The following is a 20,734-nucleotide window of genomic DNA, read 5'->3' as shown; positions in this document are numbered from 1 at the left end:
AGGAAAAAGCCCTCAATAAATCATGTCTACAGTTTTTTGTTTTTTTTTTTTAACATCAACAAGCACTAGAACGATAAACAGTACTAAGAAGTATCAACAGTTGTATGTACTTTGGATACACTCTCTTAGACTGCTATACAAAATCAGTTTCTGTTGTTTTCTCATGTTCCTCATTCTACAAATTAATTTTATGCATTGTTAATTTCTGAGAACCATTTCATATCCACTGTCACATATAATTCCCAGATCATGGATACTACCCTGAATGAGCTCCTGAATATACACACACCATACAGTTGTGAAATTATTGAAATAGGATTGTTCATGTGTATTTATACCTTAGAACTATATGCCAATACATCTATATATTTTAAAATCCCAGCATCTAATGAATTTCTGTTGCTTCTGGAACAGGTGTGGCATAACAGCCCTGGACAGATTTATTGTTCATTAGTGTTTTTGTACAATGCTCTTGTGGAGGTGTAAATAATCTGAGCTGTCAAGATTGGTCTCTAGTCCACAATCAATACTTTGCTTCTGTCATAAGGATAATTAAAGCAGCTAAAAAGTCACCTCACAAATGTCACCTCACAATCAACAGCAGTTCACATCACAATATTTATACTGGAGGATATTTTTAATTGATATAATAAATATTCCTTATGTAACCCAAACAAAACATGTTCCAATAAAATATTAGAGTTTTTCTTAAATCCATCCTGCATGCCAGTTTTGTTGAGAATAAAAAATTGAAAACAGAAGCATATCTGGATGCACTACAAATTTTGAATTTTATGGCTATTGCTTTGAAACTAGAATTACGTGAGGTTAGTCTGACTTACAACTTCTGTTCACAATTTTTTAATGCTTACATTCAGTGGTACATATGAAAATACCTCAGCAGATTAATAATATGAATGGTTTTATTACTTTCTAAATTCCACATATTTTTACACAAATGTTTCTTTATGGTGTCAAACACTAAAAGAAAACACATTTTATTTCCCCTTCATTAGCACTGATTTTATTCTTCTGTTCTAAATACACTACATTCCACTGGTATATGTTGCATTTGCAGCACACTTTATGTTTCAGACAAATAGCTTTGGGTCATTAGCAGAAGCAGATTCTCCCTATACATGCCAAGAGTGCATACAGTAACACATGTTGTAAATGTGCTGCAAATGTTCTGTGTAAAGTGCTCAGAGACTTTATTTCTGTTACATAAAGAAGTAAAAGGTCTGGGAGCTTGCTTACCCTGGAATGCAGGTTTGTTCATGCTAGCCATGCGAGGACAGTAATGCTGGCCAGGGAAGCCCTGAATGTGTACCTCCAGAGGAACTGGACGTACTGAAGGTCGGAAGTTGAACAGACCCATCTAAAAGAAAACATTTTTACAAGTTTAATCTTGAATTACCTTGTAAATTGCTATTTTGCTTTTCTGCAGTACAAATACACATTCATCTTCTGAAACGGTTTTCATACCTGATTGATATTTAGCCAGTCAGCAAGATCCCTGGCATTTGCTAATGCAGTGGATAGGCCAACTACTCTTACAGGCTTCTCTGTATGAGATGAGATGAAGTTTGTTCGAGACACAATGACTTCCAGTACTGGGCCTCTCTCATCCCCTGGTAAATGCGAAATCCATTGAAAAACAGAGAAAAATAAAAAGTTCAGGTGTAAAAATACTGTTTTCAGTTCATAAGTACAAGCACAGTTCCAGGTCAAAAGTATTTTCAGATTGTAAGTACAAGCACAGTTCTTCAAATTTAGCTACAATTCTGATTACAAAAAAAATAATAAAATAAATAAAAAAAATCCTTGCTCACCTAGTAGATGGATTTCGTCTATGATAAGAATGGAAACTTTCTGAACATAGCTTCTGTTCTGCCAGCTTCTGCTGACACCATCCCACTTCTCTGGGGTAGTAACAATCAGGTCAGCTTGGGCAATAGCTCTCATATCAGGAGTGACATCTCCTGTCAACTCCACAACCCTGTAATCAAGATAAATGTTTTATCAGACTACATAAAACTGTCTTTTTTAAGCTTTAGAACACCTTAATGTTCAAACATTAACTCTTAAACTCTTGAAAGAGAGAATAAACAAAATTAAACAAAGTTAGTTTACTGTTTTTGATCAGGATTCTAACAGGATTTTCAAAGCTGTTTTCAGTTAACAAACCTGCCTCTGTTTTTCTAGCAAATACCACGTTAACACCGAATACCTTTGCAATACTATACAAAAGGAAGAAGGTGAATACGAGTCCAAAACCATCTGATTCCTTTTTCAAAATGAAGATCATACAGGAATATTAGTATGATATAATGTGAATAATAACATGCTGTTATAGCCAGCGTAAAAGTTTTCTAAGGGAACTAAGTTGCTGCTTGCTGTTCCATATAGATCTTTGGTTTGAACAACAGGTCTGGATTATAGCATATCTGCATATGTTGGTAAAGTTCCATTAAGAGTAGAACTGAAATTATCTTGGAGCTATTTCTGGGAAATAGTAGCCGAGTTCTTCTAACTATTTACCTTATAATCCTTTCAATTTCCACAAACACTGAGATGATCCATCATTTTAGACTGAATATAATGGATTTTTGACATTTTTACGATACACCTAATAAAAATTCCTCAAAGTAATGTGTATCTTGTATTCAACATTTAAGTCACAAATATCGGAGTCAGTCTCAAAAAGAAAATACTTCCTGAAAATATTTTAAAATGATGAGGTAAATAATTTATCCTCACACATCGTTAAAACAACAACAACAAAATAAAAAAGAGATATTGACAGTTAACAAGTCACTGCTATGTTAATAGCAGAAATCTCACCGATAATTTTGTGTACAGAGGGTAGTACACCCTTTTATTAAAATCTCTGGTGTGCTCTAAGCTTTAACTTACGAAACAGCTATATATAGGTGAGTAAAAGGTGAGTGCATCCTATGGATATAATTTTTAACTCACAAAACTATAACTTTAGAAAGCATAAACATGACTGATACACCTTGTATGTCATAAAGTAATGGCTAAACTCCAGCACCTGAGAAGAAGAAGATCAAGAAATTCATGAGGCCAAAGAATACAATTATATTCTGTATTTTATGTAGGAAAGACAATATACGAATCCTGGTATATAGTTCATGCAACTTCTATGAGATGTTTCATTGCTGAGCCTTCTAATGAACGTTTATTTTGAATTGCAGTTTAAATTCCAAAGACACTGCAGACAGAAATCTGAGCTTCATATTTGTTATACTGGCAAGTAATGAGAATGAAAATAGGTGGATATCAAAGTGTATCCCTTTTTTACTTTTGATTTTGCTTTTACTACAATGACTACTGATAACATTTTTATTTTTTTTAACTTTTAGAAATTTGAAGGATAATATACAAGCAAAATCTATTTTGAAATATTCAAAAGTATTCTGTAGATTTTATTCATACTTGATGAGCTGTTCTTTTGCTTCTCATTTCTCTGTTAAGGTAAGGAGAAACATACTTTTTACCAAGTTTTTCTTCAATCCTAACTTTCCAGTCCTCAATTCTCTCACGAACGAGTGCTTTTAGTGGCGCAATATACACTGCCTGAAAAAAAAAGTTACAAAATCAGATATTAAACAATATATTTTTATTCAATTGTATTGATACGAAAAATATTTTATGAGATTTAACTTTCTCATTATGTGTAAAATGATTAAGGTACGAGTTCCTTAAATGTCATACAAAAGGATTATATTCAAAACACCTGAAAAAACACCTGTAAATATTGCTTTGTTTCTTGAGTCATTAGCAAGCAAATAAATTAAGAAACAAAAACTAATTTCTAGAAATGGAAGTATTTATTACTCCATTTAATATCAAAACCCACTTATATAAATAAGGTCATATTTGTCAGGACTATAAAATCAGGAAACCTACACTGGAGAACAGAAAAAAAGTCAGAATTTCCAGCAAGTAATATCTTACCTGATTTTTAGGTACATTGTTTAATTATTTAAACATTAAAAGTTAAATTATAAAGCTGATTATTCGGAGTAAATTATCATACTATTTCTCTCAAAGAAGCTCACCCTGCAGGGGAAAATGCTCTGACAAATTTATTTACAGATTTACAGTTAAATATTTTGAAACTTTAAGGTCTGTTGTTTGAACATGAAGAAACTAATATATGAAGAATTCACATACATTAATAAAGCCAGACTTTTGGCTTTATTAAAACAAACAAACAAATATATATATACTCATTTAACAATTGGAAACGTTGTTAGTCTAATACATAAACTTAAGATGTATCTTAGTCTTGCTTACCACAGCCTGGCATAACAAATTACAAGAATACTAACATTTCAAAGATGAATAAGTGATTTACATACATGATTTTTGTTAATTTCAAAGGTTATTCTTTGGTTAAATCTTACAGTCAGATATAAATATCTTTTCCAAAGACTTTAAGGCTGAAGTGTGGGTACCTAAGACAAGATGTCTAACTTAAGGTACAGGCATATGTTCACTTTGAAAACAAAATCCCCAAAGTTGAAATGCTCAGCTTTTAGGCACTTTGTTTTAAGAAATAAAACATAGGGACAAAGTGGAAGAGAAAATTGGTTTGTAGCAATTTATTGAAATTTATTTGTTTAAATAAGGGAGAGACCCTGCTAGTTGTATTGACATGGAGGAGAACTAATAGCTGTAAAAATCTTCTACTGCTAGTAGAAGATTAAAGGCTAAGCAAAAAGAACTTAGGAAATGCAAGTAAGTATTGAAAAGGAAATCCAATGTCTTTATGGCAAGTTTTCAGATTTAACTTTAGTTGCACACTGATTAATATATAAAGTTGAAATAAAGCATAAGCATTTTATATCCTGACAGGTACTAATTGGAGAAAGCAAAATTCACTCTGCCATAGTCTTCCTAGGCTTTTGGACTGCTGAAAACATACCTACACTAAATGATTCTAGTAAATCTATTTTACAAACCTTTGATGTGGGATACTTGTTAAAAACTCTAAAGATGGCTAATTCAGCAGCAACAGTCTTTCCAGAACCTGTAGGTGCTCCAAGAAGAACATTACAGTCTGTGTGATAAAGTGTATGAAATATCTGGGTCTGGATAGGATTGAAGTGTGTGAACTTGTAGAGGACTTCATATTCTCGATGTCCTAAGGCTGTGACAGGCAAAGGCTGAAGATCTAGAAGCTCTACAAACACAAAATAACCATGAGTGCATGACAACAGATGCCATCCCATAACATAGTCAGTCTATTATGAAGGTAAAGATATTAACTGATACTTCAGTGGAAAACTTACACTGGAAATGGCTTTACCTAACATCTCGTATGACATAGAACCCCCATTGGGACATTGTTAATTTCAATGAGGAATAATGAAAAATTGATTTTATACCTTTAAGTATTTCTTGAAGTACTGTAGTTAATATTCTGAGAGCTGTGAAATCAACCACTTGCATAAATTAATCTTTTTCTTAAAACTGCTTGCTTCCAATTGTATTAAGTTCTAAACTCACTGTATTAGACTACATGTATACATCCAGCTTATTATGATAACAGTATGTGGAGCTAGACTACAGCAGTCTGTATATTTCAAGAAAAAAAATCCATCTAGTTAAGAAGTTTCTAAATTGATGGAGTAATACAAATCAGAGGAGTACAACTAAATTTTGCATCTAATCCTTAAACTATGTAATTAAAGATATAATCTCAATAAATAAACAAACAGCCTTTCAGTATATGATTCTCAGTATAACTTGAGGGCATCTGCTATCCAAACAATTAGAGATTGTGGAATCTGGGAGATGATGTATATAACCAGATTGGATTTGGAGTTCTACCAAATTAAGGAGACTGCAGTGATTCTGCTATGCAGATGCTTGCTTTGAAGTTGTTTTTTTTTTTTTTTTTTTTTTTTTTAGTGGCTGGAGGTCTCAATGTCTTTTCAGGGTGCTTCACATTAAGGTATGATATGGGAGTCATAAAATCTACTGAGGCAATGATGCCTAATATTCTTCACATGCTTTTCCCTGATACCTTATGGCTGTTTTATCATTCCCACTAAAACTGATTTCTTGGGTTCTGCTGAGGAGAAAGAAGGTTTTCTGCATAGCAGGGCCTCTATGTACTTCACTGTTGAGTGGGAACCAGATGGGAATTGAAATCAATTACCATAAATCCTAGAGGCTCCATAACTGGTGATGTGTAAATATCTTTCTGTTTCTTCTGAATAGTAGTCAGTGATCAGTCAATTAGATAAAAAGGTTACACATGCTTTTCCAGACAGCGTAGGTACAGCATAACAATAGCTAAACACTTCACAAACACATGTGAATTTATGCATGCCAAAGGACAACATCGTATGAGAACTGAGTATTTCTGAAGGCACTCACTTCACAGACTGCTAGATGAGCCAAATGTAATTACAGTGGAAAGGTTTTACAGTGACATCAGGCACAATGAATGTATAAAGCAATTTCTGTATCCAGAAAAAAAAAAAAAAAGCAAAACACAAACATATGCTTCTGTGCCAAGTGTTAAAAAGAAGGGGGAGGGGAAGGCCATGGCTTGAATGAGTTGAAATTAGATGTTCAGCACTGCAACAGTGCTTGCAATGAAGGATTCATTTTAGTAAAGTAGTAAAATGTTGCATATCTTCAAAATTCTAACTGTTCTTTTCTTTGCTGGCTACCCCTTATAACACAACCATCCACTCTAAGATTATTTTGAACCAGTCCAGAAGAAATACAATGCTAAGACAAGACATATCATAACGCAGCCTAGTTTTACATGACATTTTCAATTTTCCTATGGTTTATAGTGAGCCTGGAGTAGCAAAAAAAGCTGGTATCACGTTGAGCTAAAATAAGCTGCTTTTTATTCAGGATTTAAAAATTTTAGAGAGCTTTAAAGTTAATGAAAAATGGTATCAATAATACAAATATATGAGAAAATGAAAAACCGTATACTTTTCTCTTCTAAAAAATGAGTTAGAGATTTGTTGCATTATCATAAGGAAAATCAGTACAAACAAGATGAATTGAAACAAAATGATCACATTTGAAATTACCTGTGTGGGGTGGATGCCTCTCTGGAAGAATCAAGTGTTGAAAATTTATGATGCATACAGCTTCTGCTCCTAACCATCTATCGGACACAGCTCGAATGTAATATTGAGAAGGCAGAGGTTCAAAAATTGGGATTGTGAACACCAGTAGTTGAGGTTCTTTAGTAATGACCTAATGTAAACATTGTATAGAGAATAATTACTGGACTGACAAACCAGTAACTTGAAAAATCACACAGTTTGCCTCACTTTCATAATCATTACTAACACAAAGCAATAAAGTATGTGTGCAACTCCAAATGCAAGATATTCACATCCATTAAATATTTCACCATTGGCAGTGGATTTTGCTTCCATTAACTTCAAGGTAGAAATAAGACTAATTCTTCATCTTTAACAGACAAAATTGTTACAGTCGTTCCATTTTAATCTGGAAAAAAAAAATTCCCACCAAACAAGGAAGAGAAAAAGGGACATCTGAGATTAGAAAACATCTTTGTGAAAGTCCAGGCTTAAAACAAACATCTGAAACTAAAAGCTGTGCTGCTGCTTTTCAAATCTAATTAGCTCAAAATTATGTTTGGCCTTAAAATTTTCCATCTCACTAACTTTACTTTCGTCTAGCTATAAGATTCTGAATCCGTTACCTGCTTTTTTTGAATGATGAAGTATTCTGAATGATAAATGTGATCATTAGTAGGGTCTTCTACCCAAATCCACCAGGGCTCTCCTACAGTGCCATGTACCTTTAAGAGTAGAAAAGAGTTGTAATGAGGTTCCCAAGATTTGACAGGTGTATCAGGTAGAGTTCCAAATGATCTAGGCTTACAAAGGAACATAGAAATGAGAGAGTAAGAGCAATATAACACTTCTAATTAATTTGTCTGCTTAAAGACCATATTGCAATAAGAGTTTGCTTAATGTGTATATAATATAAATGGACACAATATAAAAGCAACTGAAACTAGTTAGTGCCTCAGCTGTCTGTAAACAGACCAAATTGTCAGACTTTCCTTCAGGGCTGTAAAAAAGGATGCCTTCTTTTTCCTCCTTGTACTTCTGTCTGTTGATTCTTTGTACAGAAAAATTGATTTTTGCTGTCAGTCATTCTCATAGTAAAAATTGGACTGCATTCTACCATTCCTCTCTCTTTGCCCTCTCTTCTAGAAACAGATTCAGAACACTGTAGTTTGATCCACTCACTGCTATAGGTTAAGTGAGAAGAACATAAACAGAGCTTGATCTTGATGAATTCCATGCCATATGTTAATACTTTATTTCATCCTAAATTTTAGCTTGCTTTGTTGTGTACCTGTAGTCTTAATGAGTTATTTTGTAGTGCCAGCCACAAATGGTAGCTATTTGGAATACTCAGTCAAGAATTTTTGTTTCTTTGCCAGAATCAATTACTCATGTTCCAGTGTGCCAATTTTACATAAATATCTACCTAGGAAAATGAGAAAAGTGCATAGTAAAGTAGTATGGAATTCATACCATTACATGAGCTTATATTACTGATGTTTCTGATGAGGAAGATATAAAAACAATGTGAAGGTGAAAAAATGTTGGAAGATGTAGGAAGGCTATGAAGTTCAAAGCTCAGAATTCTTGTTATCGATGGTAAGAGCATCTTTGGAGAGTCCTGTGGAAAAACTGCATGGGGAAATAGGCCCAACAGTAATGATTCTAAAGAGCTCTGGGGTGTTCTTCAGAACTGACTACCTGTATTTTGGGCAACCATTGCCTAAAACCGCATGTTTGATATATGACTTGGCTAATTAATACTAGTTACATTATCCTGTATTTCTGCCGGACTCCTCCTGGCTGCAGTCATGTTTATTTGCCCTGTCTACATATGCTTAGAGTCCCTTGGCTCAAACAGTATAGTAAGAATTTTCCACTGGGATTTGTCTCAGCATTTACTGAAATACATCTTCTTGCCTTTTCCTTGTAAAGCTAAGTCCAAAAGTCATGAGACTGTACGAGAATTAAGTATCCAGGTAAAGAAACAGTCTTAAAAACATCAAATGTTACCTAAGTGAGTCATTTCAGTTAAGCATAGTATTTACATTTTTAATATTCTGATTTTACTTGAGTATTCCCATTGTTTGACCCCCCCCCCCCCCCCACTTTTCGGGCAGCTAGTTTTTGTATCGTTTACAGCTGTACCTATAGTTTCTGACAACAGTCTTCTGAACAGCTTGCCAGGAAACTGTGTGATGATGCAGAAGCAATTTTGGACTTTCAGTGGTTGAATGGAAAAGGTAGTTATTCATTTTTAGTGACCATTAAATTTTATCAACTTTGTTTTTCTGAAGAGATAGAAGTTTCATTTACTAAACAAACAAAGAAAATCACAAGAAAAAATAAGAAATAGCTACCTGACCAAAAAAAACCACCACCACCACCACACAAACAAACAAAAAACAGGAAAAAAGTATTGAGGAACTTTCCAAGTTTTGATCAGTATCAATTTACAAATACTACAAGAGCTCCATATGTTGAATAGACAAGATACTCACAATATTTCCAAAGCTAGGAAATACTAGGAATACTATGTCAAAATGTCATAACAGAGCTTGGTCAAAAAACTGTTTTCTGCTATAACGTCAAAAGTTCAGAGCTGACATATAGGAGTAGAGTTCTGTGCAGATCCCTTTTTGATTTGTAAAAATCTGGAAGAATCTAAATTTTGTAGAATGAAAATAGACTGAGAAATTACTTTGTATTAATATGAAGATAGTTTAATATGTCTTTAATAGCATTCAGGTAACATGGATAAAAGAATGAATGATAAAAATCTGTTTCAATCCTACCAAAAAATACTTATTATAATTTATGTTAGGAACCCATTAAAATATTTTTGTAATAAATGCAGGTAGCAAAAAAAAAAATAGACTTTAACCTCCCATTCACATGCTAGCTTTGTGAAGCTTCCAAAACAGAAGTAAAAGTCTTCAGGCAGGGAAAATAAATTTCAATATCATCTAAATGTTTATGGAATGAAACTCTAATTTACTTGTGATTACATTAAATTTGTGAGGGGATTTTTAACTTATTTTTTAATAAAAGATACTTAGTAGCCACCTTTCAGAATTATAATTTTTTATCTTCTAAGAGTAGAAAAAGACAAATGTGCTTGTCCATTGATGTATATACGTTTGCCTTCTTTCTGTAGGATGTTTCAGAAGTAGCAACAACAATACAATGCCCCCATGTGGACATTTGTATTTCATTTAGATTTCTCTTAAATCTATTTCTAATTAACAAATTCTGAATTAAAGGGTATGGGTACATGTGTCTAATTAATACGACACCTTGTGTTTAAATTTTCACTGTAAAACATAGACGAATATAATTCCAAGTACAATTCAGAAAATACACTGATGTGAATATACATTCGTGAAGCCATGGAGAGCAACAGAACTTGGCATACATTAACTGTATTTCAAAGCTTTATTTTCTGAGTTTGACATTCATTCATAGTTCAGAAAGCCATCTGTGTCTCCCTTTTCTTGGCTCTCCCTTTTGGGCATATAATTCTGTGGGTTATAGCTCAGACCCAGTACAAACTCAAATCTGTGTGTGATGCTAGTAATATTCCAGTATAAGCACTTGCTTCAACATGTTATAAACATGGTAACCTCATTACAATTAATGGAAATAAAAAGATGATTTTTGGCTGCCTTCTTCCAGAAAAGTCTTAAAGGTCATGCCATTCCTGTTATCAAATTTGCTTTTTAGAGAAAAAAAAAAATCCAAACAGCTATGTTTCCCTGTGATTGAAGCTAAATGAATGCTTCTAGGCCTCCACCTTTTTTTTTTTTTTTTTTTTTTTTTTTTTTTTACCTGATCATTCCATGTGAAGTCAGGAGTGATGTTCAACCGGACTCGGAGCACTGTGCGGGTAATTGGCTGAATTGTTGCTTCCATTGCAATGGAGGGGATTTGATGGACACACTGTTTTACCTTTAACCCAATCTTCACATGATGCAGCATATGACCTGCCAAGAAAACATTAGTGTAACAAATTTGCATTTACGGGAAAAATAATACAATTCTGACTTTCAAATAGGCTTTTAGAGAGGAGTATTATTGCTTGCTTGTTTTGCTCTTAGGTGTGTAAATGTCTGACTCTCTTGACCTGGCATGTCTGAGTATTTTGTAATACTTAACTTGAATTAGCAATTTAGAGCCTAGAAAAATCAGTGTTAACCCGCCTGTTGGCTATAACTAAGGGGTTAAAATAACTATTAAGAATTCACATTGGAAACATATTATGTCAAGCTAGTTCCCTTTCCTTTACTGACTTTTTGACCAAGCTCTTACTAAGCCATATAGCTCTTTTTTAAAGCTTGAATACTGACCTTTTACTTAATGAAGGACACACATTTGAACTTCTACAATTCCTGTGTAGTGATTCGAAGTACACAGGACACTAGTTTCATAAAATTGAATAAAGGTAGTTAATAGCTTAAAATTCATGCAACTAATAATCATCTCAAAGCAGCTCTGATCTTTCAGAATACACCAGTGTGTAACCAAGCCAAAGGAAAAACTAAACACTGCACTGTATTTTATTTTCTATCACAGTCATGGTAACTAAGGCAAGAAAGGAATCATATATATATACATACACAACTAGGAATTTTATATACATATATTGTATAGTTGTATTTTACAGGTGAAATCTTTGTTCCCTTGCTCTTCATTTCTTCATTTTAAATACAAGCCAATGTATGTAGGCAGCAGTGTTATTTTTCCCCCCTGAAAAATGTTGCAACTTCTAGCTTATTTAGGAAAAGAAGACTGATTAATCATAATTTCTCAGAAATCATTTAAATAATTACCTGGAGCACATTTTAAGTTTTAACTGTAATGGTCATAAGTACTCACTGTTAGCAGCTCTAAGTGTCTACTGATGTCATTATGTGGCTCCTGTGTACACTTTCTGATTGAAAATAAACAACCACCCCAAAACGAAGAAATCATATTATTTGCATTATGTGCAAAGTGATAAGGAGATATAAACTTTTTCTTGTTATTGCACAAATTTTAGGAGCATAACAACTTACAATTAGATTTTTTTTTTTTTTAATTATTATTATTATTATTTGAACCTTGCCTTTCCCTCTTCAGTTTTTCTTATTCAACAAACTGGCAGATTTTGTCTCTCAAAGTATTTATTTACCTATACTATTTTTTACTGAATGGTGATCTTGCTTAAGAAGCAAAACACTAATGCAGGAATTTTAACAGTTTTAAACAGTTTAATTTGTAGTTGGTACAAGTGCACCTACTGCAAGAGGACAGACTACTGAAGAACAAAGCAATTACTTTGGTACATGTTGGTAATGTAGGCAGTATTATAGCATACTTGCACAATGGCTAGCTTTTGCAATTAGAGATCAGAAAATTTGCCATTTAAAGGTATGTGTCAATCTTCAAAGATATGAATTAATTGGTTACGTACACAGGTAGATTTCTTCCTGCCAAAAATCACTTTCTGTAACATGATGTGTGAGGTGGACTTTAGTGTTTGTACAGCACAGCACTGAGGTTTTGTATAGGTATCTGCTAGGGTAAAATATGGCTCCTCTCCCAAATTCTTCTTGTTAAAATCATTATAAATCTCTCGCTCTCTCTTCTCTTTTTCATTCTTTTTAATAGTTATGAGAAGCTATCAATGGTGTTTAAGAAATATGAAAACCTTATAAACTAAAAGATAACTATTTGAGAAAATAGGTATACTTAACAAAAGAAGAATAAATTTTGCTTGTTCCACAAAGATTGTCAACTATATTCTGAAAACTGGGACGGTGTATTTCAAATGACACAGTGATTTCTTGGCATTTCAGAAACTTTATGTTTAGATTGGAGTAGCGAGTCAACTGTTGTCTAATATATGGCACATTGGAATCCACGACCTGTGCACACAGCATACTCTTTGACTGGGAGAGTTGACACCCAGTGGATGCATGTCTTTCCCTAGGACGTGGTCTGAGCTAGCCAACCACCTCCTGTCTTTTTTATTCTGTCTCCAGGGTGACAATAACATTTGAAAAGGAAGAAGCAGTAACACTGAAACTTGGACTACAGTGTCAGAGAACAAGTCAGCACCTGGAAGCTGTACCTTTTTCATTTCAACATGGCTTAGGATTCCAATAAAATGTACAAGGCAAGCAAAGCCTTAGTGAAAGAAAAAGAGAAAGGACAAGAAGAAGTATGTCAAGAAGGAGTACTTGACAAAGATGCACAGGATGACTTGCTTTTGGCATTTATAATGCTGAAGAACATGAAATATCCTTATATGTAGTCACCAATGACTTGTTTTCACTGTCAAAACCCAATTCTCACCTACTTCGAAGCTAAGTAAATATAAAACAAACCTACATGTTCTATATGTACATTAAAATGTTTCTGTTTTGTGAATATTAGATCCACAAGCTGAAAAAAGCAAAGTAGTTTTGTATTTTAATACAAATTTCTTGCTTCTCCAAGGCCAGGTACGAGAAGAAACTAGCATTAAAAGAAGAGAATAAGAGCACTAACATAACTCATGGAAAAATAAGTTAAGTATTTAAAAAAACTACAAAAATACACAAATTAACAATTTGTGAGATACTTCTGAATGAAAAAAAAACACTGCAATGCTAGCACTTAAAATATTGTATTTTTAATATGTTTAAAATTATTATGTATTACAATATACAGTTTAAGCGAGTTTTAATTGTTTTTTGTTCCTCATAGTTCTTTGTTTTATCCTATTAAATAAAAATATACTCTCTAATTCTGCAAACTTTTACACTTCTATGCAACTTTTTCCAAATTAATTTTAGGCACATAATAAAGCAACTTAAGTTAGGAGTGTAGTCCTCTTGTCAAATCAGAAATAACATACCTAAGAAGTAGAGACTATGAAAGTGTTTTCATTGTAAAAATTAAATTAAAAAAAAAGGGGGGGGGGGGGGGGGCAGTGTTTTCCAAAAAAAAAAAACCCTGGCATTACAGGTGCAAGGAAAGGCCAAGACCTAAAGGATTTGCTCCCAAATCAGAATATACTAAGATAGAAAACTAAGAACTAAGATAGAAAAAAGAAATACATTACAAACTTTTTCTTTCCCTCAGTTTCAACCAGATGGTGGGTATTTTATCCACAGCAGTTTACATGGACATACTCTATTTATCAGTAGGCTCATGGACTTTCTCATTTTCAGTGTCAAAGCCCTTAAAAAATTAAGGTTTTTCTGCAGTGACACCAATGACAATGAATTCTTCACGTTCAATGAAAATTAATGCTGCATTTCAGAAGCAGGTCATTTACTGAGAGCACACCTGGACATAATAATCTACTTTTATTGTTAACCTTATTTCACTTAAAAAATCCAATATAAAATAAACAGATGACTTTCATAGTACTATTTTACTTAATTAGAGCAAGAAGGGTAACAAAGTGCATATATTTATACATATATAAATATATGTATCTGTATATATATGTAAAAACATATCAATATCCATGTCCATTCTAAGTGTGTAGTGGATTGGCAGGACATGGGCTAGTCTCATCCATATTACAAACACTAGCTGTGGAGACTGAATAAGCCTTCTTTATTGGACAGACCATAACACCATGTTAATGTGTTTCATGGCTTCCAGACCAGAGTGGGTTTGGTTTCTTAATGAATGTCTCAGATTTAGTACTAACTTGCCTATTAACTTCTAATAGTTTAAGCAGATCAGCATTGCAGATTTCTCACCTATTTCATCTTTTCTCATGTCCTTCATCTTGTCTACAGTGAGATTCTTCTCTTCCAACTTTGAGAGGACTGATGGTGGTAACACGGAGAACTGTCTCAGAGGGCTAACCCAGCCCCACAGCCGCTTGTCAATGACTTTGCTGAGATTCAGTAGTCGATATGTCATTGCAGGCCAACGTTTCCTAAGGGCAATCTCAAAAAGAGCTCGAACAATACGAGCTGCATTCTGGAGAGCGAAAAGAAAGCAAAAATGTTGTAATTCACTCAAGTATTCTTTGTAAAATGAAAAGGAACCCATAGACTCATCTTTGACCAACCATAACAATAGATTTTTCTTTTCAAACTTATTTCAAACACTCTTGAAAACTTTATTTTTTCCATTACTGTCTAATGGCAGAACTACCTCATGATTGCCTACAGAAATTATGAAAAGAAACATGTGCAATTAATTACAGTTGTAGTGGCAGGTCTGTCATAGGATTTTGAACAGAACATTAGGGAGTTCTACTTAGTATCCTCCTCCTTCTCCCCCCATAAAATACATATCTGCAAGCTTGGTTTAAATGGAAATTCAAGATTTAAGATTTTACCTCTGTTATGCTCCCATAATACCCACCCATTTCACACTGAATTTCACAACACCTCCACAGACGTTTAATAATATTTTTTTTAAAACATATTGCAATCTCCCAAGCCTATTGTATATGTATAACTAAATTGTATAAATCTGCTTTGGAATTGGAAAATTAATTATTAACATAAGCTTGAATGAGGTCAGTCTTATCTTGAAATGATATTCCTTTCATAAGCTTATCAAGCTGTATTATGAAGTTGTGGGTTTTCTTTTGATTATTATTTTTTTTTTTTGGCCTACCATTACTGTGCCTGGATTAGCAATCCTGTTCTTGATTCATTGAGTAGAATACAATCTTTCTCTACTGGCTCTTCAATGCCAACAGGAATAAAAAATAGAAAATTATTTGGCCATGATAGGAAGCATATGTTACTAAAGAAGCTTATTTCTTTTACTTAGAAAGGATGAATGATTTTCCAAATAGTCACTATTCAATTAAAAAAAAATTGCAAGTTGTAACACTGGTTCCACATGCACAATTTATGAAGGTTTGAGAAGATCATGTTTGCCTCACTAAATGTTATAACTGAGACAGACAAATAAAAGCAATTGTTTTGAAAGTGAAGATTAAAAGAATCGTACTGAAGATGATGTTGCTGCGCAAGTACCACAATTTTTATGATGCGTGTAATGATTTCAGACTCAGTTAATCCCAAATGTACTAGGAAATTTAAACACTTCTGAAGAAGGTAATGTTGCTATGAAAATCTTGCTGGCGAACGTATATACTTTTGAGTATTTAACTCTGACCTTTAGCACTGACTAAATGCAATTTTTCAATTTATTCTGTCCAAAATTAATTTTTCAATTAATTCTGTCCAAAATGTTTTCTTTTTTTTTTAAGGATAAGAGATAAAGTATTCAATGAAACACATTCCCTATATATATTTTAATTAAAAAAAAAAAAAAGACAGGATGACCTAAGAGGTAAAACTTTGTAATCTATTCCATACACTTATTAACGTTGCATATCTGGTATTGTCTATGACATTTTGTCACTTTTGAGTTCTTCAAGATTCATAGTTCTAAAATTTCAAGCAACACCTTTTGCATTCTAAGATGGTCTCTCTAACTCTGTAAGCAAGGCGTTCTGTGTCACAGACTTGCAGTTCTCTTTCTATTCGGTGTTGTAACTAAACATGCTCTACAGCTATTGACCATTCATTTGTCAATGTAAACCAACAAACAAATATATGTTGACAATATACAAACTTACACGATAAGTTCTAGCAATAAATTTGTAACAGCCTACCTTTTCTGTGTAAACCGAAGATGTTAATAAGACACAAATTTATGTTTTACAGAATGAAATATAAAAGTACACAAAACAAACGTAGATTGCAACTGTTTTCCAGATTCAGAAGAAAACCCAGTAAGGTAAGAATAACATTTCTCAGCAACTATAATTAGAACTACTAAATATAATAAGACTACAGGGGTAATATCAATGAAATATCAAATTTAACAATAACAAAAAAAGCAGTAATCTCCTAATGTAGAATTTTGCATTATTTTTCCACTTAGAAGTATACCACACCCATGGAAGGCTTTTATTTTCAAATCAATTTGCATTAAAAAACGTCCAACTTAAGGTCTACTTACATAATTGTAAATGTTTGAGAGAATGAAAGCAGCAGAAGGCAGCAACAGATACATTAAAAAATACTATTTTTACCTGTGCAACATATGCAGAATCTGATATAAGAGAGAAGCTGTCCATCTCCCCTCTGCTAATATATGTTTGAAGGAGGATATTTATTTTTCCGTAGTTGTTTTCCACACCTCCAGGAGCAGGAAGTTCACAGAAATCATTCAATAAGGTGTCCAGTTCTTCTATTTCTTCTTCTCTTACCTAAAACACAATTATACATTATGAAGAGGCTGAAGGAACTTGATAAAAAAACTTTTACACTAAAATCAAATTTTCCTTATAATATTGTTATATTATTTTTAAATTAAGTCTCTAGATTTAAGGGGGTGGGGGAAGAAGCAAAACCACATCTTTCAGAATTTAGCTAATAGGTCATAATTGAAACTATCTTAATAGTGACACAATTACATTTTATTATTCATCCCTATCTATTAAAGTTGTCATTGACATACAAAAATTTGATATGCCACAAAAATTGAATCTTCTGACCCCACCATCCTTCATCTGATGAGACTTCATTTTTTATTTGACCAGAGTAAAACCTCTGTCCATCTGGATTAGGGCAATTTTGAATTAACATTAAATGCATTCATTATAGTTACATAGTTTGCATGTGGCATAATACAATTTTAACTCAAAACTGTGAAGTACTATGATTCATGATATTAAAGTTTTCACTGTTAATAAGATTAAGTCTTAATATGAGTAAAGAAATATTCATGTCTATGGTTTGAATAATGCATAACATTTTACATTCTCACTCATGACCCTTACATGGCAAAACCAGCATAAATCTACATATTCTTTGATTTACTGATAGTCTGTTAGTGTAAAACTTATTTCAAGAGGGTAAATGTTTGGTCCCTGCAGGGAACCAGCTGAAAGCAATTTTCATTTGGACCTGACTACCTGACATACAAAAGACTTTAAGACAGTTGGGTTAAAAGCCCAAACGATCCAGCCACCTATAGAAAAGAAAAAGATGAAGGACATATGTCCTTCAGTCACAGATGGCTCCAGTGTCAGGGGAATATGATGCTCTACTTACACCAGCAATTCTGGTAAGTGTTTCTGGTCTTGCATAGCACAGTACAGGTCAACAACAAGTCCAGATCAACAATTCAGCTACTGCTGACCTACCTATCTCAAGATACAGAATTTTAAAAGGTATTATGGAGATATGTTTCTTATTAGCAAAAGTCACAATATCACAAAGAGGGATAAATTCTGAGTTACTCTTGTGCAAATCAGTTTAACACTAAGAGCTCCACAGCTAGTGAATCACAATAAAATGACAATGATGTTGCACTGATGCCATACCATACAAATCTGAGAAAGCAAGCTGGAAAATCTATGTTTTAGTCGAGAAGCATCACTACTGACTTTACTACAAATATAGAAACATATCACATCATATTTTCCATATGTTTTCCTTTTAAACATTCAATTATGCTAAATTTAGATCCAGAAGAGTAATATCACCATCATGAAAAAAAAACTATCTTTGAAAGTATTGCATGTATCACTGAAACCTCACTGCTTATTATCTTCTGTAATACAAGAGATTACAAAATAAAATTTCTCCATTAGATAAAGAGATGGCAATGCTCAGACAATGTGTGTAAATATGTAGATGGTGAGGGATTTACACTGCCAATTCACAGAGCCAGGTGAATGAGAGCCAACTCTGATCTGAAAGTTGTGTAATTGTGCTAAAATGGCAATGAGCCCAAGATAATAAACCCTGTGGAGTCTGGCTTGCACCTCTATGAGATGCAAGCATGGGCAAACAAGTTTATGCCAGCTTGCAATGTATTGTATTGAATCCTATCCACAGAGGAGGAAAAAAGGGAGGGTGGAATAAAACCGATAGTACAGTAATGTTATAGCCTATACAACAGAATCTGTTAAAAGAACTTTCCAGATTTCAACGTTGAAAATAATTTATCAGAATTCATCATTCTGATAATATAATATTATCCTCTGCATGAAGTATATCAGAGTTAAATTCAGTGAGCCCTGCCTCATTTCTGATACAGCAAATTGTTCTAATATCGATTTAGACTTCAAACAGAAAAAACTATCTCATCCCTGGTTGCACCATTCCAATGGACACTTATCTTCACCTGTTAATAATTGAGAAGCTGAAAAGTTCTTAAAAGCATTTAAAAGGAATTCTCAGAGATCCGTAACTAGTTATTAAATGTGCACTACAGTTCATGCTGAACTACATATAAATTTGAATGAGACCATATATAGTTCTTGGCAGTCATTCCTACCTAGAAAATATGTTTTATTTTTAAATAAAAGAGTTTAGTATTTAACAAAACTTCGGTCTATAGAATAGGCACTTACTATTTATGGAGTGAGTACTACAGAAGTGGCTAGTTCTAAGACATATACTTTGTATGAAGTGATATAACTTTACCTTTATCTGTTCAAATTCTTCGGCTTTTGACACTATAGCAAGAATGTCACCTTCTGTTTTATGAGCATCAAACAGTTCATTGAAAGTCTATTAAAATAAAATGAATTGATTTAGTACCAACAAAAAAAAGTATATATAACACAAAAGAAAGAAACATTAACCAAGATTTTTAAAGGCATTTGAGTTTAAAAGGTAAATAAGCTACTGGATGACCAGAGGGATACAATTTAAACCAGAACAATTTCCAGAATGACTTCTTGCTACTGTCAGAAAATTAGTCACATCTAAACACAAAATTGAGAGACGTGCAATCTACGGCCATTAAAAAAGGAAGTATAGGATATATTTGAGACATATCTGTGTGACTATTTATACATAGTGATAGTAAAGATAGTAAGATGGTAAAAAAATGGTTAGTGTTCTGATTTTTCATTTATGCAAGAAAAAATATCTACTTGTTACAAAGGAAAGGTTTTAAGATGAAATGTGTACTTTAAACTAAGTTTACAGTACTATACAGTTTTGTACAAATACATCTTCCTTACAAATTTACAACACAATATGATTATTGTAGCAAAATTTGTTTAAGGTTGCACATGGCAACCTGATAATATTTTCATTCAGGAAAAACCTTTTCATTACCAAACTCTACACCTGAATGTGCTATCATGTACCAATGGTTGCACATACTGTTGGTATTGAAATGTTTCTTACTATTCAACTAAAAGTAGGCAGAGACTATAGAAATTTCATATCAACTCAAATTTTTCCTTGTTGCTTTTTACTTAGTTTCTGTCTTTTTGTCTCTATTCTCTCTCTCTCCATTTTGGTAAATACGATCTGAAAATATATTTAAGAAATCAACTATATATTCTGCGATATCTTACAACTGGTATAGCTTCAAAAATAAGGTAAAAAACCCACAGAAATAGAACGACATATTTTACCTCTATAGTATTGTATTTAATATAGTAGTGGCTGGCAGTTCTGCCTAAATCTGTTGAAGAAAAAAAGCCAGTTCTTTCTTCAAAGCGAATCATGCGGGCTTTGTCCAGTTTTCTGCCGACTTCAATTACCAGTTGTTCTCTGTGCTTTTCTAGACCTGGATCCATCTAGACACCAAACACACACACAGTTATTTATAAAAATGGAAAAAAAAAGAACTGTTAAATT

General features: G+C 33.2%; 1 protein-coding gene across 2 annotated transcripts in view; it reads right to left on the bottom strand.

Annotated features, from left to right (window-relative positions):
- The window catches only part of ASCC3 (activating signal cointegrator 1 complex subunit 3), a 277,788-nt gene that overhangs the window by 67,216 nt on the left and 189,838 nt on the right, over window positions 1-20,734 (bottom strand). The window contains exons 18-29 of one of the 2 annotated variants that reach the window (XM_035321897.1): window positions 20,509-20,673; window positions 19,562-19,648; window positions 17,158-17,334; window positions 14,849-15,074; window positions 10,938-11,092; window positions 7,736-7,834; window positions 7,092-7,260; window positions 4,992-5,212; window positions 3,515-3,600; window positions 1,833-1,999; window positions 1,486-1,631; window positions 1,258-1,378 (exon numbers count right to left, since the gene is read on the bottom strand). In XM_035321897.1, the coding sequence (XP_035177788.1) occupies window positions 1,258-1,378; window positions 1,486-1,631; window positions 1,833-1,999; window positions 3,515-3,600; window positions 4,992-5,212; window positions 7,092-7,260; window positions 7,736-7,834; window positions 10,938-11,092; window positions 14,849-15,074; window positions 17,158-17,334; window positions 19,562-19,648; window positions 20,509-20,673 (1,819 nt within the window). Of the gene's footprint in view, window positions 1-1,257; window positions 1,379-1,485; window positions 1,632-1,832; window positions 2,000-3,459; window positions 3,601-4,991; window positions 5,213-7,091; window positions 7,261-7,735; window positions 7,835-10,937; window positions 11,093-14,848; window positions 15,075-17,157; window positions 17,335-19,561; window positions 19,649-20,508; window positions 20,674-20,734 lie in introns of those variants that run through there. The other variant, XM_035321898.1, reaches the window with a different exon arrangement.

Source organism: Oxyura jamaicensis, chromosome 3 (genome assembly GCF_011077185.1).
Source record: "Oxyura jamaicensis isolate SHBP4307 breed ruddy duck chromosome 3, BPBGC_Ojam_1.0, whole genome shotgun sequence".
NCBI classification, from domain to species: domain Eukaryota; kingdom Metazoa; phylum Chordata; class Aves; order Anseriformes; family Anatidae; genus Oxyura; species Oxyura jamaicensis.
Note: the sequence above shows the minus strand (reverse complement) of the source record. Positions and strands in the feature narration are given on the sequence as shown.